Source organism: Perognathus longimembris, chromosome 15, assembly GCF_023159225.1.
Source record: "Perognathus longimembris pacificus isolate PPM17 chromosome 15, ASM2315922v1, whole genome shotgun sequence".
NCBI classification, from domain to species: Eukaryota; Metazoa; Chordata; class Mammalia; order Rodentia; family Heteromyidae; genus Perognathus; species Perognathus longimembris.
In genome coordinates this window covers 30,184,186-30,208,668 of record NC_063175.1, presented here as the reverse complement: position 1 = coordinate 30,208,668, position 24,483 = coordinate 30,184,186, and the positions used below count along the sequence as shown (strand labels likewise).

Below are 24,483 nucleotides of genomic sequence, written 5' to 3'. Positions count from 1 at the left end.
TACTGTCCCTCATTGAAGGTCACCTGGCACCTCTTCAAGGCTCAAAGCTCATTCCACAGGCTATTCCCTAGCCTGGGCAAGAGGCTCCCCTTCTTTCTTTGTCCTTTTGCACTGAGCATGAACCCTGGAGGCTAGGAATGATGGCTGCTCAGGTCTACAGCTCCACTTGATGACATGTTTTATGGACCTCAGATCTCCTGCTCACATGGCCCTGTGTCATATTCAGCACCTCTGAAGACATTGTCCATGAGTTTGGTGTGTCTGCCCATAGTCCTGAGGAGTGATCAGCAAGAGGCTGTTTATGGGGCTGCAGGAGAGGATGGATGGATGAAGCTTGGATGTGTAGATTACATTTCCATTTGCATACACACATATCCCCTCATGATGGCCTAAGAAGAAAGAGATGAAAAGGAGGCTGAGGGCAGGAATTACTCTCAGTATATCTGGAGCAGAACTCCAAGGAATCTGAGCATTCTAAATTCAACTCTGACCTTCAGAATTGTGAAAGTGTTTTCCAAGGTAAAGAGTATCATATATTTTGTAGTTTATTAGCCTGACTTGTACATTTAAAGATCAAGGCAATGGTACTTAGGCTGCCTTGAAAATGTTGGTTAGGCCCATGCCTATTTTCAACCACTTTCCTGCTTTTAACTATTTCTATGCATCTAGTAAATGAGAAGTAAGCAAACAACTAAGTGAACAAAGACCCATCCCTAGCCTGCACTGACTCTCTCTTTCTAGATATTAATAATTCTTTAAATAACAAGGCATTCAGTGGATTGCCACCAAGGCCTGCAGTGTTTCGAAAACTGGAAAGAAAGTTCCCAAATGAATCTACAACCCACGGGTCCCTACCTCATATACACTTGGGTCTGTGATGGAGAAAACACAGGCTAATATGCAAAGATTCCTTAGAGACATGTCTCAAGAATGAGTACTGCTCTCACATCCTGAGAAGACTGTGATTAACCTCCAAGAAACTTCTTCAGTTTCTCACTGCAGTGGGTTTGATTTTGACTTCACATCCTTAAAGTTCAGAATGTGTAATTAATGTCATACTGTCTTTTTCAATGGTTATGAGTCAGTGAATTTGAGGATCTTGACTCTTCCTTTCAGGTCTCTTCTCATCAACAAGGAGTCTCATATTGAGCATGAGAGCCACTTTTTATATAATGAGCTGTGGCTTGCATAGTCTATCTACATTATCAAGAAAAGATGCACAGCCTTCTATCCAGCAGCAACATGATCCCAAATATCCACTATGTTTCCTGAGATTTCTGAGAAACAATAAACTAAGCACTTCAAATGATATGAGGTAGCTTAACAAGGATGTTATTCATTCATAATTCCAAAGTCTTAACTGAGATCAAGACTCTGAGTGAAGCTGCTTAGCTGGTACACTCAGCCAAGCCATCAGCATCCCAGAAAAAATGTGGCATTGGTGAGAGACACAGGAGCTGCAAGCACCAGAAAGGAGGCTGAGAAGCAGATTTATGAAAAGGCTCACACAGTAACAGGTGAGAAACACCTTGCAAGTTCTCAGGAATACCTGGGAAGGGAATTTGGGGAGGCTTGGGTTCTGTCTCAACATGCAAGCTAGCCAAATATGGGTCATCAGTGTTAACTTGTCTATACCAGTGAATATGGAAACATTTGAGTTACACATGCAATGAGCTGTATGGAGTGCTTCCAGGAGCAGGTTTCCCTCCAGTTCAAAGCCTTTCCCCTTTATGTGGTGTCCTCTGGAATACCTCATACTCCTCTTACTTGGATCTACTGATGCTCTAAGGCTTAATCTCTATGACTCTAGTTACTGTCCACAGGAAGTTCATGTCCAGCTAAGAAGACAAGTAGAATGTCTCGCCTTCCCTACTAGATGGGACATGCTAAGAACAGGTAGTGAGAATCATCCTTTTGCTTCTTCTTTCCTCTACCCTCAGGAATTAGGAAATTAAATGCAATTAAAAATTAATGCACTTAAAATGCACTTTAAAAATTAAAGCAACAAGTGATTGAGACTGATGATAACACGCAACTGGACTAGAGTGATAGGGAAGGCTCAAGAAGTAGCATGCCAGTCAAAGACAGAAAGAATGAGTGGAAGTTAATGAGACTGCAGATGATAGCATTGGGAGGAAAGCATGTATGTATCGATTCTGAGGGAGGAAGAAGCAGAGCTAGTTGTTGGAACTGACAAAAGTGAAACTACAGCAGCACAGAGACTGGGACAGGGAATGGCTGGAGATATGGCAAGTCTCTGAAGACCTTTGAAGCCATGCTATGGACATTGGACTTCCTTCTTCCTCTACAACTGCAGATGACTCAGAAGGGCTTCTGGTAGAGTGTGTGATCTGAAAAAGTCATAGGATTATCTTCAAAGAGATCACCTGGAATTTCACATAGTAACTGGGGTGGAGAGACCAAAGGTGGAAACAAGGAGACAACTTGTAAGACCAATGCACAAATCCAAAAGAGGGTGGTGGTGACTGAAATAATGTTATGGCACAGAGGTGGGTGAAGGGAGGTGAGTCTTGGGATTTTAGTTTCAACAACTGGTGGATAATGTGACATTTACTGAGATAGAAAACATTAAAGGAGAAGGAACAGAGTGGATAAAGAATTTCTTTTTTTCCTATGCTGAATGAAAGATGTCTGTAAATATTTAAGTTTATGTCTTTCTGGGTGGGGAATTTTGTTTGTGTTTGTAATTTTGGAGAATTAACCAGCTAAGAACTGCAAAGCTAAGAGTAGCTTCCCTTTAGGCAACTCGGTCCTCAAGAATTGTTGAAATGTTTGAGGACAGTATAGACTAGGAAGAGTAGAGGGCCTCGAACATCAAGCAACTCTTGGTACGTATGATTGGGTAGAAACAACCTGGTTGTAAACATGGCCACTCCTGAGAACACTTGGAAATTTTTAAATGTGGATCTTTTTTTTTTTTTTTTTTGCCTGTTTTGTTCTTTGCCAGTCCTGGGGCTTAAACTCAGGGCCTGAGCACTGTCCCTGGCTTCTTTTTGCTCAAGGCTAGCACTCTACTACTTGAGCCACAGCTCCACTTCCAGCTTTTTCTATATATGTAGTGCTGAGGAATCAAACCCAGGGCTTCATGTATACGAGGCAAGCACTCTACCACTAGGCCATATTCCCAGCCCTAATATACAGTATGACAATACAATACAGATGTAGTTGGATTGAAAACCATTTGGAAAAAGAAGATGACTGTCAAAGAGATGGCTAGAGGCAGAAGTTAGGAAGGAGGAAAATAAAAGAAAGGTGGTGTTTCTGAGGAGAATTTCAAAATAATCAGACAAGATCAAGACTGAATTTAGTAATGGGAAGCCAAATCATGTATCTGATGTATATAAATGTATCTGATTCCTTAAAAGGAAGCTGGTATTTGAACTCATTAAATATTACAAAGAGCCTCTATGCTCAGTGCTTTTAAAGACACAGGAAGGAGGATGCATCAGACAGCAGGAAGTTTCTCATTGAAAGTAGAATTTAAAATGAGGCAAAATGAATGGTAACCAGGTAAGGAGCCACACATTCCTAGGAAAGAAAACAGTGGAGACAAAAGTATAATGGAGTTAAGAGAATGATGTACATCCTAGCAAGTAAGTTAGTTTCTGGCCGGGGCACAAAGGAATGATGAAAGTGCTGGGAATGATGAAAGAGGACACGGCCTGGTTATTATGGAGCTGGTATGACAAACTAAAAAGTGATTTGGCTTTTATCCTAAAGATAAAAGGGCTTTGAGAGAATATAAGAAATTAATTGGGACAGTTGGATCTGTGTTTTAGAAAGCCTATTCTGGCAGCCAGTGGCAGATATGGTCAGGAATAAGGGATGGATTAGGAAATGAAGATCTAACTTTCCATCTGGAGGCTGTAGAAGAAAGGAGATGGATCCACCAGGGTAGGAGCAGTGAAGACAAAGTATGATCTGAGGAGGTGATGGACTGGTAATAGACTAGTTGGATACCAGAGATTTGCTTGGGTGACTGGATAACTGGAGATCTGAATCCTTGAGGTAAAGAATAAGCAAAGAAGTAGATTTGAATGAGGACAGAGGTAGAGATCTGGAGCATTTAACACTGGTAGGTTATTCTTTCTCCAAAGCAGACAAGATGTCGGTAATAATGTTGCTATTTTCCATAACTCTTCTGTTTCATCTCTAAGTCATTCTATAGCCTGTTTCTTTAAATATCCAGCTTCATACCATTTAGCTTCCAACTAGTCACTGCAGGAAGTTCACTCATTATTCACTAAAACATGTATAATGGGCCAGTGACAAAGTACTGTGAGTAGGGGACACAGTTAAACGAACAAGACATAACTGGCCTTACCTCAGAAATTACATTCTAGCAAGGGCAAAAAGACATTAATAACTCAATTATAAGCCATTGAGTTTATGTCATAAAGATTTTAAAGAGTAGTATGCGATGAAGAACGGGGTGGGACCCCTAAGTGTTATAAATAGCTTTTGGCAGGTGTGGGACCTCCTTGAAATCTGCATGTAAACTTCTGGATCTATCTGGTGGGGTAAAGGGAGTGAAGGGCATCATAGTTTCTGTGCTCAAAGTGGCCTCGGGTCCCCATAAGGCTAAGATACATTCTGCTCTTGTAGTCCATTTGGACGTTGTTGACACACAAACTTCCTCAGTGGTGTGGAAAGACAGCGACTAGAGATGTTTATAGCTTGGTAATCTGTCTAGTCATTAATAATAAAAGAACTACCTTTAGACTCTTACATCAAAAGTGACCAATCTTTTGACTTCATGTGAGAACGGACAACACGGCTATTATTATTTTTTAAACGTAGCTATTAAATGAGGTCAGGAGATGTTCACTGGGGGTTTCCAGGCGCTAGCCCCACGGCCCAGGGCTCAGGCCAAGGGCAGTAGCAGGGCACGGCCCCATTGACACCTTCCGGCCCCGAGGCACAGCTCCGCCTTTTAGAAGCGATCAAGAGAGAGAGTTCCTCCAGAGAGTCGCCACTCCAGGCCGGGTTTTCGAGCATCAAGCCGGAAGTCACCGCGAGCCGGAAGCTCCAGGGCCCCGTCACGGAAAGGGGGGGAGGGGAGGGAGATTCAGGGCAGGATGGCGGCTCAAATTCCAATTGTGGCCGCTACTTCCACGCTGGCGGTAGCCCGGAACAGCAAGAAGAGGCCAGGGAGCCCTTCCCACAACGGCAGCGGCGCAGGGGGCTATGGCGCCAGCAAGAAGAAGAAGTTATCCGCCTCTGGCTTTGCACAGGTACACTTCCGCCCTGCTAGCTTGCAAGTGCGCGCGGGGCCGTCGGGGCGAAGGGCGCATGCGTGGGGGGTGGGGTGGGGCGGAGCCACAGCGCGTGCGCGGTACCGGGCCTGTGTGTTGGGGTGGGGGTGGGGGGGTGTGCCCTGGTCCAGGGTGTTTGGACGTGTGGGTTTGGGTTGGAGATTGTAGCGCGCGTGTGGTGCGGGAAGGCGAGGTGGGAGGTTATTACTGACTTGGTAGGAGGACCGCCCTTTCCCATCCAGCTAGTGTTCAGAGTCATTGAGAAAGAAGTCGGCGAGTCTCCCTCGGCCCGTCCGGCGTTCACCGCTGGTCTGAGTTGCAAAGCGCCCTCGTGTCCTCCGGGGTAAAAAGCGGAGATGCGTTGGATGCAGATGGGTTCGGTCGTCCTTAGCGGGGGAAAAAAATTCCCTCCCAGGTTTTCCATCCTAAATGGGGTTTGGTCTGCCTGAGGTAAAGGAATTAAATGAAAGGACTGCGATCTTGCCCTGCAATTTCAGTAGAGAATTTTCAGCCAGGGGCTTGTTTGATTTGACTAGTGGTTTGCTTCTCTCTTCCCACCCATCCCAGCTTTTTTTTTTTTTTTTTCAAACTGGGAGTTGAGGGGGAGTTGGTGGTCCTTAACAGTGTGGTTTATTTATTTATTTTTGTCGGTCCTGGGTCTTGAACTCAAGGCCTGGGCGCTGCCCCACCACTTCCGGCTTTTTCTTTTTCTTTTTTTTTTTTTGCCAGTCCTGGGCCTTGGACTCAGGGCCTGAGCACTGTCCCTGGCTTCTTCCCGCTCAAGGCTAGCACTCTGCCACTTGAGCCACAGCGCCACTTCTGGCCGTTTTCTGTGTATGTGGTGCTGGGGAATCGAACCTAGGGCCTCTTGTATCCGAGGCAGGCACTCTTGCCACTAGGCTATATCCCCAGCCCACTTCCGGCTTTTTCTTAGTGATTGGTTGGAGATAAGTCTCCTGGACTGTTTTTGCCTGTGCTGGCTTCGAATCGTCCTCAGATCTCAGGCTCCCGAGTAGGTAGAATACAGGTGTGAGCCACCAGCGCCGGTAACTCGCTTCTTCCATTAATAAGTGGTAGGGTTCTCCCATACTTTTAGTTCTTAAGTACTTTATTTGCTTACTTCGGACTGCCTGGAATTTTTTTTTTCTTACCTTTTGCTTTGTAGGCATTATATTTGGCACTTTTTGCCTTGGGCCAACTAAGGACTTCAGTCCTCCTATGCTACAGCCACAGGCAAAGCTGGAGTGACGAAATGAGTTATCACCCCTGGCTTACTGAGGAAGAAGATAGGGTCTTGCCAATTTTTTGCCTTAGATCATGACTCTCTTGATCCCTAGCTGGAATTATAGGCATGAGACTCCATGCCTTGCCTGTAAAATCTAACAGTACAAAATAGCGTCTTATGCATGTATTCATCCATAAGGTTGTCCCATTTCTCAGAGCCCCAGAAAATTCCCTAGTGACCTTTTCCTGTCTCCAGTCTCTTCCCTTCCAGCTAGAGGTCATCACTATTCTGCCATTTTACTGTAAAGTTGGGTTGTTGTTTTTTTCAAACATAGGATCATTGGGATCATACAGAACATGTATGGGTTTCCTTCACAAAACAATGTTGTCTCTCTCCTTTTATTCTTATTATTAAGGTGTTGCATAGAGGGTTCACCATTTCATAAGTCAGGTAATGACATTTCCTTTTTATGGACAGTGTCATCCCTTCCTTGGCTTTCTCACTCTCCTTTTAATGGTAGGGTTTGAACTCAGGGCCGTAAACATACTCAGGTTGCTTGCTCAGCCAGTGCTTTTACTGTTTGAGCCATACTTGTAGCTTCGATTTTTTAGTTATTTTGGAGGACTTTAGAAAAGTCTCATGGATTTTTTTTCTGCCCAGGCTGTCTTGAAATGCTGTTCTGTGCATCCCAGTCTCCTGAGTAGCTAGAATTACAAGTTTGAACCACTGGTGCCTGGCTCTTTGCTTTTGGTTTTTAAAGAGTCTCTTTGTAGCCAAGGCTGGCTTTGAATTCAAGATCTTTCTGCTTCAACATCGGTAGGGATACAGTTACAGACTTAAGCTCAACACACAAGGTGAAAACAAAAAGTCACTCATTGAATACATCTGATAGCTTGTATAAATTTAAGAACTGATGGGACATTTGAGTTGTGTACAGTACTTGGCTTTTATGTGTAAACTGCCCTGGGCACTCTTTCACAAGTCTTTTTGTGTTGTCATTTCACTTGAGCAGTAGTGGAATTTCTGGGTTAGTGGGTAGACACATTAACTGAGAAACTGTTAAATGGTATTTCCCAAGGTAGTTTTGCAGGTCTGTATTCTCACCAGCAAAGTATGAGAAATACAGTTGTATATCATCAATTGTATATGGGTCCTTTAACACTTCAGTCATTCTGTTGAGCATGTTATACAATCACTATTATAGGCCATGTGTGTCTCATGGCTATGGCTATGAATTGCCTTTTCATGTGATACTGATTATCCCATTATTTTTATAAACTGCATTTTTTCTAAGGAGTTTTTGAAATATTGTTGATATGTAAGAGTTCCATGTGTTCCTTTTTTGCTGAACTGAGGATTGGACTTAGGACCTCAAGTTTCCATACGTACTGTTCTTGGAGTCCTTGGTCAGCTATACTGTGAATGTTTTCTCCTTCTATGCCCATGATGTGTTTTAATATTCAGTTACGCCAACACCAAGGGATGTGGTCAGTACATTTGGGAAAGAATGCTTGTTTTGACTTAAAAAGTAGCATTGATCACCTCCCACCATAGTAAGCTTCAGAGAGTGGCCAAATGAAATGACTTCAGGATGCTGGAAATTTCCATAACCCAATGTGGTAGAAATTTCAACTTGTTGGCCTCAAGACTGTCATTGAGGAGCAGGGCTGCCTAGATATTCACTGAGGACCCTCTCCATTTCAGCTGCAGCCACACAAGAGGCTGGAAAGAGCAGAACATTTGCTGGCACAGTGAATTCTTTGGTCTTGGCATTCCTCTTTCCAGCTGGTGTCTAAAAACATATAATAACTGTACAACATGTTTTAGATTTTTATCCTGCTGTAATATATCCATCCATCTTAGTTCCTTTATCATAACGTATGTAGCCATTAACACATTACTCCCCTAAATACTGCCTGGGACTTTCCCCGGGAGACCTTCACCTCTGTCCTTTGCTAAGCCTTCCTGTTCTGTTTCATTTCAGTTCCATCAACAAGATGTTGTAGTCATGTATTTCTGTTATGTTTCCACAGTATGCTTAAGACATTCCAAAGTTTGTTGCTTGTCTCTCTCATCTCCAAAATCTTACCAGCAAGAGAGATGGACAGATAGATGCACATTGTAATTGCTTTCCATTGTTGCTACTCAAAATTACTGCAAATTTAGTGGCTTAAATAACATCAATTTTCTAGCCTATAGGTCTTTAGATGAAATGGTTATTGAATCACATAGCTGTAGATCAGATGGATAGGTTGGTTCTGTGCTGTGTATCTAGGCCGAAATCAAAACATTTGCTACACTGTTTTTGTCTAAAGGCTTAAGGAGGGGTGATTGTATTTGGGCTTGTTCAGCTCTCAGTTGCAAACAACTGAGAGTAGTAGGGCCTTGGGTCCCCATTTCCTTGCTGGCAGTCAGCGATTGCCCACCTGACACAGAGAATCCTTCCCTTTTTGCCCAATCCTTCTTGAACTTCAAATTATCTCCCACTTTTCTGATCTCTGAATCTCAGGATTTGTAGTTAAAGGATTTATGTGATTACTGCTCAGTTACTTTGGTAATCACCTTTGTTTAAGGTCAGATGACTTGAGATCTTAATCACAGCTGTAAAGTTAATGTTTGTGTGAGTAACTGGGAAGCTATGTGTACCTGGTGGGAGAGCAAGCTAGGATTCTACCTATCACATGAATGAATGAAATGCCAGGAACATAGGATGATTTTGAACCTGCTAATGGCATTCTCTCACCTTGGTGTCATCACACCTGACAAAAGAAGATGAGGACTCTGAGCTGATGAAGCACTGGAGAGGTGGAGGGAGAGGGACTTGAGGTTGACTTGGTGGGGCAATGGGCTTGAGAAGTTGTACTAGGTTCAGAGCTTTGGATATATAAGGTTAACTCTGGTTGCCCAAGGTTGTGTCTGGTGGGAAGTGAGTGTATTTCTTGAATTAGAAGGAAGAAAGGTAAAGTATATAAAGAAGTATCTAAATGATACACAGTAAAGTATATGTAACATATGTAAAGAAGAGTGAAGTATATAAAACTTTTACAAGAATGGGTCTGGGAATATGGCCTAATTGCTTGCCTTGCATACCTGAAGCCCTGGGTTTGGTTCCTCAGCACCACATATATAGAAAAAGCCAGAAGTGGTGCTGTGGCTCAAGTGGTAGAGTGCTAGCCTTGAGCAAAATGGAGCCAGGAACAGTGCTCAGGCCCTGAGTTCAAGCCCCAGGACTGGCAAAAAAAAAACCCAAAACTTTCACAAGAAGTAAATATTTAGAAGGCCTCAGACGTTGCAGGGAATATTTCAGTTGAATACTATTCTGAGCAAAACATTTATAGACATCTCCTTTGTATCAATCCTAGGGATATTGAATGGTTTATTAGTACAGAAACAGTTTTGTCTTATTTCATCTGGATGGATTTTTAGAAGCTGGTGGTGCTGGTGGCTCAAAGCTGTAATCCTAGCTACTTGGGAGGCTGAGATGGTTGAGACTGAGGTTCAAGGCCGCCTACATAGAAGAAAAACAACAACTCCATAAGATTCCTTCTCAGTGAAAAGCTGTGTGGATGTGTGGCTTGCACCTGCTCCTTTTCTCAAAAATAAAGAACAGTAGTCAGGGGTGAAGGACTAGCTTAATGGTAAAATTACGTGCCTGAGGCCCTGAGTTCAAACTCTAGTATCAATCTCCCCCAAAAGATGAATTTTTAGTTTAGCAGAAACCATTAAGAGTTTATGCTTGCTAAGTTCTAGAAATTGTCTTGGAGCTACAATTCTGTGTTTAGATTTACATTTTTGGAAAAGCTCATATAGTCATTGATTAGTAAAACTTCCATGCATTTTGCTTCTGATACTTTGGAGAGCATTAATGTAAGGTTGGTGGATTGGAGAAAGTGAAAGAAACAATGGCAAATGGTAGTAATTAATACTTATTGAGACTTCAGTAAGTGCAAAGCACTATTGTATTTTCTAAATAGTATTCCTTCAATCCTTAAAACACCTCTCTGAGTTGTTACTCTCATTTTACAGACTGAAAAAAGGACTCACTGGACACTATGTTGAAAATGAAGTATGAGTGGGATGGAAGGGAAAAACTGGGAGAGATTGAGGGAAGGGGATGACATAGAAAAAGAAATATACTCTTTACCTGATATATGTAACTGTAACCCATCTGTTCATCACCCTTATAATAACAATAAAAAATACTTTTAAAAAGACTAGGGATAAAAACGAGAGGGCAAGCAACCCATATATCATACAGTAAATAAGTCAGAGAGTCAAAATTCGACAAATTCTTTTTTTTCTTGGCCCTAGAGCTTAAACTCAGGGCCTAGTTGCTGTCCCTGAGATGTCTTGCTCAGGGATAGTGATTTACTTTTTGAGCCACAGCTCTACTTCTGGCTTTTGATGATCACCAAAGTCTCATGGACTTTCCTGCTAGGGATGGCTTCAAACCATGATCCTCAGATCTCAACCTTCTGAGTAGATAGGATTATAAGTGTAAGTCTCCTGGCTCCAAAATCTTTTTTTTTAACTATCTTTCCTATATTACTCACTATTTTAGAGGTGTGATTAAAGTTCTTTTATAATCAGATCCATATATAATGCTTTTGGGGTACAGAAGAATGCTTTGGGGGGGATTTTACTGGGCACATATAGTACATATAAGGCTTTCCAAATGCCTAGTCTAGTTAAGACTTCCTAAGAGCTAATCAAGCCAGGCACCAGTAGCTCATGCCTGTAATATAACTACTGAAAAAGCTGAGATCTGAGGAAGATCAAAGTTCAAAGCCATCTGTGGCAGGAAAGTCCCTGAGACTTTTATGTTCAATTAGTCACAAAACAAAACCAGAAATGGAGATGTGGCTCAAGGGGTAGAGCAAAGCAGTAGCCTTGGGTGAAATACCTGAATGATACAGCCCTAGGTCCCCCCCACCCCCAAATCATTCTACCCTTTAAAAACTATGAGTATCTTAAATCATGGTATTCTTTCTGCAAGTGGATATAGTTTTGCATTTTGTACTCAACATATAATATTGTGTACTATTTTCATTTGGCATTACTTATGACCATTTATTTCCCTTTGTTGACAATCTTCTCAATTAGACTTTGAAAAGTCGAAGAGATTGTTATGTCTAATTGACTTCATTCTGTTCTAAAAATTAAGTGCTGTTAGTGAAACACTGAATATTTAGGTTGCATGTCATATCTTTGCTGTTTTAAGTAATCCTACAGTCACTTGCAGTTTTAGACTAGACTCATCCTTCTTTAAAATCTATAATACTATTAAGATAGATGTAGCTGGTATTTGATTTTTCAGTGATGAGACAAAAGACAATTGTCTTCTTTCTTTGTAACCACAGACAGAAGGTCCAAATTATCTTAAAGTCTGACTTGGAGTTTTGCAGGCTGCTTTGTGGAGAGACAGAGCCATTTATCTGGGCTCTACAGTTGGAAAGAGCTGAGCCAAGATGTCAGACCACGCATTCTAACTTCTGTGTTAGGGGCAAGCTGAGTTTCTCTTTGCTGGGATTTCAGTCAACACTTTTTATTGCTGCAGGTAAGGGACAACTCGGGCATTTCTTCAGCTTTCCTTAGGGTATTCATGTTTGAATACCCTATAAAAACTCTTCTGTTAATAGTGTTTTCCTAATATTGAAACTATGCATCATCATAAATTTTATTTGATGGCATCAGTCTCATAGACTTGACTTTCTTTGTGACTAAAGATGTCTTCCATCCTGTTCTTAATAGACACTTGGGCCTCAGCATGGCTGAAGGTGAGACAGATGAGAGTGAACTGAAATAGGGGTGGGAGTAGTGCTGAAGAGGGAGGGCAGCAGGAAGCTAGCTCTGGGTTCTTGTTGGGGTTAACCTTGTTAGAGAGGCAGGAGCCCTCTGGCTTGGTGTGATTCAGTTCATAGTAGGGTGGCTTTCTTTCTCTGCTACTTCTTCAGCTTGACTTCACTGGCCTGCTGGAAAGAAGAGCAGATGATGGAGGAGCGGAGGACAGAAGGAACTTGTAGCAGGTCATGTCTGACAAAAACTCAGTGCTTCAGCAAATCATTTTCATTCCTTCTCCATGCCTCTCTAGCAGAGAGTATATTTCCTATCAAACTGATTAGCTTGCTGGAATAAATGACTTTTAGTCTTTCTTCATGTCACCTCACCTCTCCAATATTGTTGGCAGCTGTGTGTGTCTGAGCTTGTCTCATGTTGTGACCTCTCTCCTATGAGAACTTCTAGATTTTCCAAGGCTGGCCTGATATCTTAACTGCTTTTCACAGTGGTTTCTGGGATTGAAAAAGCTCTAGTTGCCTGAAGCCCATCTAGGCTTCTCTGGCATTGTTCTCCTAGTCTCCTTGGGACTTGGGGTCATAAAGCCTTTGTCAAAAGATTCCTTGTGTTCTTTCCCTTTCACTGGCCCAGTGTACCTTTGAGCTTCCCTATGGAATCCAAGAAGAGGAATAAACAGGGTGAGAGGCAATCTGGAGATTTCTGTAGTCAGAGACAAAGCCACATTCCTAGAGGATAGGCAGGCTCTGGATGATTCTGTCATCACTGACACTGTCAGAAGCCTTGGGCTAGAATTTCTTCCTTTCATTTTAGAATCTCCTCTTTGTTTCTTTAGTAGTCATTTGTTTCTCTCAGATGGAACTTGAATTACATTGGTAGTCATTCTCTCTCTCTCTCTCTCTCTCTCTCTCTCTCTCTCTCTCTCTCTCTCTCTCTTCCCTAATTTAGGAACATTGACCTTTTTTGACCAAGTCTTCTCATGAGGCCACCCTTATGAATGGTTAGACTCTTTGGGAATGGCTTCTTTCCTTCTCACACCTCTTAAAAGATCAATTTCAGGGTGAATCTTCTATAGCCAAAGGTTTTTACCTATGATAGGGTGAATGGTCCTTGCATTCCCCACTTCTTTTTCGTGTGTGTGTATCTGTGTATACAAACTTTATATAAAAATGAACTTACCAAATAATACAACCACTCCACTGTGGGGTATTTGCTCAAGAGAAATGAAAACATTTTCTGGCAGCTTTATTTATAACTAAACACTGAAAATAAACCAAATGTTTCATCAACAGGAAAATGGATTAACAGATTTTAGTGCATCTATATATTGAATTCTACTCTGCTGAGAAGTAGGACAATACTGTGCAACAGACTACACATCCATGCAGCCACATGGACATTCTCAAAACCTTTATGTTAGGGCTGGGGATATGGCCTAGTGGCAAGAGTGCTTGCCTCGTATACATGAATGGTTCAATTCCTCCGCACCACATATACAGAAAACAGCCAGAAGTGCCGCTGTGGCTCAAGTGGCAGAGTGCTAGCCTTGAGCAAAAAGAAGCCAGGGACAGTGCTCAGGCCCTGAGTCCAAACCCAGAACTGGCCAAAAAAAACTTTGTTAACTCAGACTTACGTCTGTGATCCTAGCTTTTCAGAAGACAGAGACAGGAAGATTTTGACTTGAGGCTAACTTGGGCAGAAAACTAATGGGATTCCATCTAAAACAAACAAACAACAGCAACAACAAAAACAACAACCCACAAGCCAGATCAAGAATGACAAGTATCAGTGCCAGTGTAATCCCCTGTAATCCTAGCTACTCAGAGGCTGAGATCTGAGGATCCTCATTTGAATTCTGCTGGGGGAGAAAAGTCCTTGTGAGACTCTTATCTCTGATTAACCATTCAAAAACTGGAAGTGGAGCTGTAACTCAAGGTGGTAGAGCCCTAGTAGAGAGAAAAAGTTCAAGGACAGCACGCAGGCCCTGAGTTCAAGCCTCACAACAAACAACAAAAAGAGAATGACAAGTATCACTTTTACTGTTATGTGAATTCTACTCTTTAAAAAGGAATGATAGGAATGTCAAATAGCTTCTGTTTGGAGGTGGATACAGGGTATATGGGGGTGAGTATGGTCAAAGTTGTTTATACACAGATGTGAGAATAGAACAATGGCACCTGTTGAAATTGGCTAAGAAGTGGAGGAGGAATGCTAAAGCATAGTGCTGGAGGTGTGAATTTGATTGGGGTACATTGTATGTATTTACAAAAATATCACAGTGAAACTTTTTTATACAACTAATATAAACCAATAGAATGGAAAGAATATTATGAATAAGAAATAAAAGCCCCTGAACCTCAAAAATAAAAATAAGCCAAGTGTGGTGATGTGGTGCCTGGAATCTCAGTTATGTGGAGGGCAGAGGTAGGAAAGTCATAATCTAAGGCCAGCCCCAGGCCAAAATGAGAAACCCTATCTACAAAGAACTAAAGCAAAAGGACTGAAAAACTTGTCTTAAATAACCGAGTCCCTGCCCTGAGTTCAAACCCCAGAACAGATCACCTTTACAATAAAAATTTAACAAATAAAATGGAGCCAACCAACCAACCAGCCAACAAAAACCTTTTTGGCTAGGCTAAAGAAGTCAGACACAGGAGTACATGCTGTCTCATTCCGTGTTTGTGAAGTTGTAGAATGGGTTGAAAGTAACGTGGTAGGAATGAGAGCAGTGATTGCCTCTCAGCCTGGAAGTATTGACCAGGAGGGAAGAAGAAAACTTTCTGGGATAGTAGTATTCTGGGTCTTAGTAGGGATGTGAGTAATGCTAGTATGAACATTTGAGAAACTCAGCAAACTCACACCTAAGATCTGTGTCTCTTACTGTATGCAAATTGTATCTCAGGTTTGAAAAAAAAAAGTTTTTTGTAGTCTGGGAAAATTGGAATTTCGTTACAAGTCACCAATTAGTCTTTACTTTCACTTGGCTTTACTTTGTGATTGTTAGCTAACGGGTTTTGTGTGTGTGTGTGTGTGTGTGTGTGTGTGTGTGTGTGTGTGTGTGTGTGTGTGTGTGTGTTTTCTTGAAAGCATATTAGCTTGCTTGTCAAGGCACTTTCTGGCTTCAGTCAGCTGACCTGTGGCTGTCCAGCTTCCTCTCTGTTTTCCTTCCTCACAATGCCCTTGTCCTGCCATGCCCCTGCTCATACCCACACTCACTCCCGTACCAGCTCCAGCCTGGGCTCCCTGACTCCCTTAAGGAGCTGACCTTTTTGTCTTCAAATTTGAAGTCACGGTTGCCAAGCTCAGCAGGAGTAGGGACTGAGTGGTGTCATGGAAATGGTAGAGGTTTTAGATTTGACCTGACCTTGGGGTACAGTCAGGTCTAGTATTGTGTGGCCTTGAACCCTGCCTGCCTCCCCCCTCCCAACCCTACCTCCTCCAAGCCTCTAGTTTTCCTTTCTGTAAACTGGGAATAATGAATAGCAGCTCTTTTGTAGCAGTTGTTGGAATGAAATGGTACCGCTTGGGTAGGTTATCCATCCCTGAGCTTAGTGGAAAAAGAGACCAGGAATCATGGCATCTTGAATGTCTGCCTGTCTCTCCTCTGGCCTCTGCATACATACAGATGCTCCTTGCTCTCTGTGTGTGGGGTAGGCCGCCTGTGGCACTCTGGGCACCCAGTTTTCCTTTGCACGCCTCTCTTGTTGGGAGCAAAAGTGGGGGATCCAGCTAGGAGAAACTGACCTCATACTATTCTTACTATGTTGAAAGGGTGTCGGCATGGAGTCCATGAGTGAAAATAAAATGGTGACCTCAGAGTTTAGCACAGGACCTGTGGAAAAAGCTGCCAAACCTTTGCCATTTAAGGATCCCAACTTTGTGGTAAGCATCTAAAAGTGTTTTGTAAATAAATAAACCAGACAACCACACTTGGCCTTTTATCAGGCCATTCCTACACTGAGGTGGCTCTGGAGACCTGGCTTTTCATCTGGGCTACCACCTTCTTTCCATAGGCTAAGGGGGGAGGGAGGAGCAGAGGGCCCTTCCTGTTGATCTTTCAGTGTGCCTGCCAGACCCCAAGGACTTTGGTGTGTTTTGTAGCATTTGCTAAAGGGCAGGGCATTCCCATGGTGATTCTTCCCCTTTTTGTTGATATTAACACACAGAGGCTTGAAAGTGCTCCTCACTAGTTTCTTTAAATAAACATAAGCTGTGGTGTTGTAAAGTGTAAAAAGGGTGCTCTTCTTATCATTGGAGGGTTAGAATAAGTTACAGTGACTCAGATTGCACCTTTAGAAGTTTAGTGCGTGTGTGTGCGTGTGTGTGTGTGTGTGTGTGTGTGTGTGTGTGTGTATGAGTTTTGGGAATAGAACGTTACCAGTGCCTGTAAATATTTCGGTAGTCTTTTCCGTTTTATTTTGTAATCTTCACAGGGCACACACACAAGTAAGATGTTCAGAAGGTCTGCCAGGATTGAGGCTTACTCAACTTTTCCAGAATCACTAGTAATTTACTAGGCTGAGAGACTTTTGCCCACAAGGGACTTGAGAGATATAGTCATGAGTGAAAACCTAACTTGGTAGGTCATGGATGAATTCTATGTTCGACCCAATAAAGGATTTGCTTTTCTGTGCATGTAAAGAAGCAGCTTTTTATTTCTGTTCTGTCACAAGCCCTAATTTATAGGTTTCAACAGTGCGAAAACCAAGGGTTTTTTTAAACCAAGATTAAAGTGTACTGTGAAATACTTTTTAAACAATCCCAGCAGTATAAACGATTGCTGATAGAATGCAAAGTACATGCCAGTCACCATTAAGCATAAATGTCAGGTTGTCAAGTGGTAGCCTCCATTGATTTTGTTTTTTCTTCCTTCTAATCCATGCTTTTAATTTGAGCACTCTGGCCATGGTGGCGCGGTAGCTGGCAAGAAGAACAGAACCTGGAAGAACCTGAAACAGATTCTCGCTGCTGAAAGGGCATTGCCGTGGCAACTGAACGATCCTAACTGTGAGCTGTCCAGAGCCGTCCCTGGGTTTATAACTTTCTTAGAACAAACCCACGCTGTTTGATTGTGTTCAGATGATTGTAGGAAATTGTTTCTAGCTTGAGAATTTTATAGTTCCATAAAATCCTGGGAAATGATGTACATATTTCCTCTTAACCGTCTTCTATATTGAGTCTGATTGTTTGTGTTGTCCTAAGTATGTGGTTTTTCGTTTGCTGTTAACATTTTGGTCTAGAGAAATAGGTCCTAATAGGATAATATTGATGTTTCTATTAGACAAACTTCTTATTCACAAGTCTACTCTTAAAATTTATTTCCAACAACAAGGTAGCTCAGATATAGAGCCAGACTTAGAAGGATTTCCAAAACGCGGCCTAAAGGCCAGCTCTTTCAGAGTAAATGATTTCTGCTGCAGTAGGCCCAAATCTGTGTAAAGCCCTGCTACATCCAACTTCATTGGAAAGTACAGGCTCAGAGAGCTCTCTACCTCCCACCTGCTGTGCTTCTTTCCTGCAGGTGACTCAGCAACAAGTACCCTAGTCAGTCACCTGGGTGTGGACACCCAGCAAGCTTGGGTGTCAGGTCCAGGGAGTGGGTTGTGTGGCATTTCACCACCATCAGCCCACGTAGCCTGAGACTGTGAACATGGCTTGTGGGTAGAGGAGCCTGGCCGTTCCCTGGTGAAAGGGCGGGGCTACCGCAGAGCCTGTCCTTGGTCTATGACACATGGCACCATTGCTAAGACTCCTCCCTTTCGAATTCTGTGATAACTATCCATGAAGGAACAATTCAAGAACATTATCAACTGTTGTTTAAAAAAAAAAAAAAGAAAAGAAAGAATTAGACAGTTTTAAAGCCAGTTTAGTTATCTGTTGTTTTTTTTTCTTTTTTTTCTAGACTTTAGTATCGATGCTCCTCCATCCTTTAAACCAGCAAAGAAGTATTCTGATGTTTCAGGCCTTCTTGTGAGTATGATTGTATCTCTCTGGCTTATAATGTTAGATTGAAATTTTCACAGTAATGTCTGTCTGAACAGGGTTAAGTCTCAGCCACTGATGGTCCTGCAAGGGGCTTGGGCACTGTGCATCGGTGATAGCTTTGTGCAAACCATTCCTGCTGCAATCTGCAGTGTCTGTGTGAGCAGACTGGATGGAGGCTTGCTTCCAGAAAGCCGGAGACCTTGCTGCCTTCCCCTTTCCTCCGCTGGTAACTGTGTGAGATAACACAAGAGAAATAACTTTTTTTCTGAAGTTTTAAAATACTACATTTAGATAGCTAGTTGAACTTTAAAGAAATATTTAGTGTTGGGATGTAGCTCAGTGGGAGAGTGCCTGCCTAGTGCACTCAAGGCCCTGGGTTGGATCTCTAGCATCTTAAAAAAAAGAAAAGAAAATCAAACCTCTCCATAGAGGCACTGTGGTAAAGGCAGTGGCTTTCAGAGTTATTTTTAGACATCAGAGTCCCTTGTCCACATGAAGTGACTTTACAGAATACCCAAATCTAAAAGGGCTAGAAACCCCCTCCTTACTGCACCTGTGGGGCTCTTCTGTTCTCTTCCCTGTTGCCAACAAAATCACTGCTCATGTGCTTTGCGGGAACATAGCTTAGGGACCGCTGGCAGAGTTGGAAGAGTGGAGATGGGCAAATTGCTGAAGCCAGGAACCAAAGAGAGCCCAGTTTTCTCATCTACAAAATGTACACCAAGTGTGAAACTTGTAAAGATTTAATTTTTAGCCTTTTAAAAAAATATTTATTTATTTATTTTGCAAATCCTTGGAGCTTGAACTCAGGGCCTGGGCACTGTCCCTGAGCTTCTTTTTGCTCAAGACTTAGCACTCTACCACTTGAGCTGCAAAACCACTTCTCGTTTTTTCTGTTTATGTGGTACTGAGGATTGGAACCCAGGGCTTCATGCATGCTAGGCAAGCACTCTATCACTAAGCCACATTCCCAGCCCTTGAGCTTTTAAAAAAATCTTTTATAAATATAGAAGGTGGGCTTTTCTTCTCAGCTACTAAAGTAAAAAAGCATGTCACTTTTGTGTGTGTGTGTGTGTGTGTGTGTGTATGTGTGTATGTGTGTGTGTGTATGTGTGTGTATGTGTATGTTTGATCTCAGGGCCTGGGCACTATCCCTGAGAACTTCTTTTGCTCAAGGCTAGTGCTCTACCACTTGAGCCACAGTGCCAATTTGAGCTTTTTCTGAGTAATTTATTGGAGAGGCTCCAAAATTGTGATCCTCTGATCTCAGCCTCTTGGGTAGCTAGGATTACAGGCACAAGGTACCAGTGCCTGGAAGCATGTCACTTTTTAAACTCATATACAAATCATTTAAATGTTTTGCCTATGAATGGAAATGTCTGACTGTAACTTCTGTAATAAAATGAATGTACATCATACAAAGAAAGCTCGTTGTGATGTTGTACTTCTATAATTCCAGTAGTTCGGGAGGTAGAAGCAAGAGGATTGGAGGTTTAAAGCCAATCTGTTCAAATACTTGTCTCAAAACCAAAGGACCAGCAGCAGAATTCAGGTAGTATAGTGCTTTCCTAGCAAGTGTAAGGCCTTCGGTTCACTCCCTATACTGGAAAAGAGCAAATTGTGTCATCACATAATCCCCCTCTTTATTCCGTGTCATTTTCATTGTTCTAAAGTCTACTTTTATCTGTACTAATCTAGCTACATACTGTAGATTTGGTTTATCTTTGTAACCTTGGTCCCAGTCTGGCAGTGTGAGATGGCTGAGCTTTGAAGAGGTCTTGTGAGCTCTGTTTTCTCAGTCGTGTAGTCATGTACTACCCCTGTCTGTCTATTGCTGAAACTATTTGCATGTCTTTGGCCCATTTTAATGGTTGTTTATAGCAGGGGAACTAGTATGACACCATTTATTTTGTGAGGGCCACAGTGAACATTTCTGCCTATGTCAATTTTGAGTTTTGGGGAAACTGTGGATGATGACCAGGCTTGGAATGTGATCCTCTGGAATGTCAGCTCTCTCCTCACTGTTGAAGGCACCTCCTCTGCTAATCCAGTGGTTTTCACCCATTAGGAAGCATGAGAACCATTTTGAGAAACATTATTTCAGGTCTCTATGGCACAGAGGGCTTGTCCTACTAGACATCATCTTGGATCTTAGCCCCACTGTTTTTAAGAATTTACAAAGAGCCAGGTGCTGGTGGCTCACTCCTGTAATCCTAGCTACTTAGGAGGCTGAGATCTGGGGACTGCAGTTCAAAGCTAGCCTAGGCAGGAAAGTCCATGAGACTCTTATCTCTATTAAAGTACTCAGAAAAGGCTGGATGTGGCGCTGTGGCTTACTTAGGTGGTAGAATGCCAGCCTTGAGCCAAAGAAGAAGCCTCAGCTACAGCGCCCAAGTCCTGAGTTCAAGCCCCAGGACTGGCGCCAAAAAAATTACAAAGAACTCTACCAAATTATTGAAGGACAATCCCACAGCAGAACTGGCAAAGAGGATATAAATAGGCAATTACAAGAGAGGAAAGACAGATGATGTTAAGTAGGCATTTTACCTCAATGGGAGTGAGGTAAGAGTCATCAAACGGAAGAAACAGCCCCAACGTAAGGAAATGGATGTGCTCATACATTGCTTGTTTGAGGTGGGAATGAGTACTGAAATTGCTTTCTTGAAGCACAACATGGCACTATATCCTAAGTGCAAAAAAAAAAAAAAAAAAAAGCCAATGACCTGGCAGTTTGCTTGCTAGGCAGCCCCCTGGAGCAGTAGGATGCACAAGGAGCATCATGCAGAAATGCTTTTGGAAGGGTGTATTAGCAAAGTATTGGTCACATGTAAAGGCCTGCTCCTGGGGACAATTTCATACTGTTTTGTGAGCTACATGGACATGTAACAATAGAATGGCCACTGTTCTAAGATACAGTGTCAACTTCAGGCTGCAGAGCAGGGTCAGCAGTCAGCTAGAACATAAAAATCACAAAAACATTACATACAGCTGGGGATTGGTGGCCCAGGCCTATAACCCTAGCTACCCTGGAGGCTGAAATGCTTTGAAGCCAGCCTGGGCAGACAAATACATGAGACATAGAGGTATAACTGAAATGGTAGGGTGCCACCCTTGAGCGAAAAATCCAAGGGAGAGTGCGAGGCCCTGGGTTCAAGATCCAGTGCCTGTACCAAAAACAAAAACAAAAACAAAAAAAAACCCTTCCTCAATATTGCATGATTTCTATGCCATATTTATGTGTGGGCAGAAAATGGTGGTAAAGGGGGACTTTAGTCTTATTCATAATGTTTAATTTTTTTAAATAGGAGAACATGGTTCAATCTGTTACATGTGTAATCTAAAGTCACAGTGTTAAAACAGCTGAGCTCATGTTACATTTGACTCACCTGTCCCCAACCAGCAATGTATTTGTCTGTTTCCCCTGGCGTGGGATGGCATACACAATCACACCTGTGATTAGTGACAAGGTGATGGGAAGTGACTCCGAGTGAGATTGGGGAGCCATGAACTCTGCCTGTCACCCTGCTGTAGGAGCCCAACACTGCTGAGTACCTCTGTTTGCTTCAGCTCAGCTGAAGGCTAGAATCCAGAGGAAGAAGACTAGAGAAGAAGCTCTGCCCTTATTCACCTTTGGGACGTCACGTGTGTCGTCCCTTCTGTTCAAAATTGTTGGATGCTGGCTTCCGGGTCAGGTCTAGTCTGCTCCAGGTTTTGTTGGTGGCCTTCTTGTGGGTGCCATAGGATCTCCCTCCCACTTTGTTTATTCAGCAGCCTTCTTGGCAGTGAGGTCTGAACTTGGACCGCCTGGCTCAGCACAGTTGGGGGTAGGAGTGAAGCAGCCACAGATCGAGCCAGACTGAGACCAGATGATCCAGGCCAGATGTACATGTGTGCAGCCGCCCCTGCCAGCTCCTTCACCTCGCTGCCTCGTGGCCATGCACCCTCAAAAGAGACTTGTCATTGTTCTTTTTTTCTTTTTTTTTTTAATTGAAGCCTTCTCCTACATTACTGTTATTAAAGGAAGTATCTAGATCAAGCCAAAGGATCAAAGCTATACTTTGTACAGAGCTCTAATTAATCTTAGCTTTTGAGGACTAAATCTCCATTCTCCTGACACCTGGCAGCTAAATAATTGAGTGTGATCCCCAGTGGCACGATTGAGACTTTAGAGCATGAGAAACCCATGACTAAGTTCCCTTTGGCTCATGGCCTTTTTCCGAACCTTCTCCTTCACCAAACCACAGAATTACGGAGAGTCTAAGTCCACACACAGATGACAACAGTGGAGCAGACAGTCCACATTTGAGTAATGGGACATTATCTGTCTAGACTTTTAATGGCATCTTTCATCTTTTAAGTGCTTAAAATTACTCATGTACATTTTCTTTTTCAAAATCTATAGAAGCGCCTATTTTGAGGTAGATAGTATTTTGAGGTGAATTATTTTCTCTACTTTGCACTTGGGAAAAACAGAAACCAAAACTTCGGTTTGCCTAGGATGCAAGTTCTCTTTCCTATGGTGGTTTGGATCATCTATTCATTTGTGCATTCATTCATTCATTCCTCATTTGTTGTACGAACACTGATGGAAGGCCCCTGTGTGTTCCGCACTGCCTGAGATCACAGTATGGTGATTAAACCAGCACATTCCTTCTTCATGGCGCCTCATGGCCTATGCCTTAATCAGAGTGTCAGGCAGGGAACAACAGAACTAAAGACTGAACAAGGCCAGCACTCTGGTACTGCTTTGGGGGGACACGGAGTATGCTTGCCTGAGGGTGGTGCTGCAGAGCGAAGTCCTGAAGGGTAAGCAGGTGATCACTAAGCACAGTCGGTTATTCAGGGCTGGGACTCCTGCTCAGGAGGTGAGGGTGAGCATGGCAGCAAAGAGTTGCTTAAAGACATGGGTGGTTGGAACCAGAGCATGGGACATGTGGCTAAGAACAGACAAGGCCCAGGGCATGAGGGTTTGAGCGGTTTTCCCAGGCGCCATCTTGAGAGGTTTTATGCTGCAGAATGACATAATCAGAGTTGCAGGTGATCTCAGCTGCAGTTGCGGGGTGTGGTCCCTTCCTGAGGCAGGGCGGGTATGGGTGGTTGGTGTGGCTCTGGGGAGCGGTGCTACAGCATAGCAACATATGGAAGAGGTGGTGGTAAGGGCAGATCTGGAGAGGAAGACATGCAGGTCCTTGGGGTGCAGAAAGGATAGCCATGAGCCCAGCATGCATCCGGGCAACTCCGGCCGTGAACACAAACCTAGGGCTTTCAATGGAAGGAGGCGAGAGTTTGGAGACAAGGAGGAATGGACCTGTTAGTTGCTGCTTGGAGCCGTTAGCATGAGGAGTATATGTAGACGTGAGAGCCTGATGTGGCAATTACTCTTCTTCATTCTGCACTTTGCATTATTTCTCAAGTCTGGGAAGATTAATGAGCTTTTGCCAAAGTGAGCAATTTAGTGTTCTCAGTGACAGTAAAACATGATGAAAGTCTATTGCACTTGGTGTAAAAGAGAGAAAAGATTAAAACATGACCGGTATGCCTTTCCCTGCTTCTCACCCAGGCCAACTACACAGACCCCCAGAGCAAGCTGCGCTTCAGCACCATTGAAGAGTTTTCCTATATCCGGAGGCTGCCCTCTGACGTCATCACAGGCTACCTGGCCCTGAGGAAGGCCACGAGCATCGTTCCCTGAGCCTGAGAAATGGAAGAAATATTTGTGAAGCAAAAACTATTTCAATGACAGACTGGACTCGTGATTTTGTTTCATGGAAACAAAGTCTTTCTGCCGTCAATCTGAAAATGTCAGTTCTGTGCCTTGGAAAGAATGTCTGGCTTTAGTTTAAGAGGTTTTTTTTTTCCCCCCTATGTTTTCCCTCCAAGTGTGATATTTCCTGTTGAATTAAATTATACTTCAGTTGTTGCCTCAAGTAAAATTTTTTGACAAGAAAATACAGCATAATTATGCTTTAAATTTAGACCTAGTAAGTCCCCAAATTTTGTTACCAAGTTGTAAAGTGTTGTCCAACATTTAAAGACTGCAGTGAGTCCACAGTAGTTCTGGGTTATTTCTGAGAGAATAGAGAAATTCTCCGGGAATCCCCAGCCTTTTCTGTTTTTTGTTGTTGTTTTTTTTTCCAGTCCTAGGGCTTGAACTCAGGGCCTGAGCACTGTCCCTGAGCTTCATTGCTCAAGGCTAGCACTCTA

The 24,483-nt window shown here is 42.9% G+C and overlaps 1 protein-coding gene across 1 annotated transcript; it reads left to right on the top strand.

Moving 5' to 3' along the window:
• The first annotated feature begins 4,834 nt into the window (after window positions 1-4,834).
• On the top strand, window positions 4,835-24,228 carry Ino80c (INO80 complex subunit C). The gene is made up of 5 exons (XM_048363346.1): window positions 4,835-5,255; window positions 16,066-16,176; window positions 17,190-17,301; window positions 18,197-18,264; window positions 23,840-24,228. Exons 1-5 carry the CDS (start codon window positions 5,100-5,102, stop codon window positions 23,969-23,971), a joined length of 579 nt encoding a protein of 192 aa, XP_048219303.1. The 5' UTR covers window positions 4,835-5,099; the 3' UTR covers window positions 23,972-24,228.
• The last annotated feature ends 255 nt before the right edge of the window (window positions 24,229-24,483 follow it).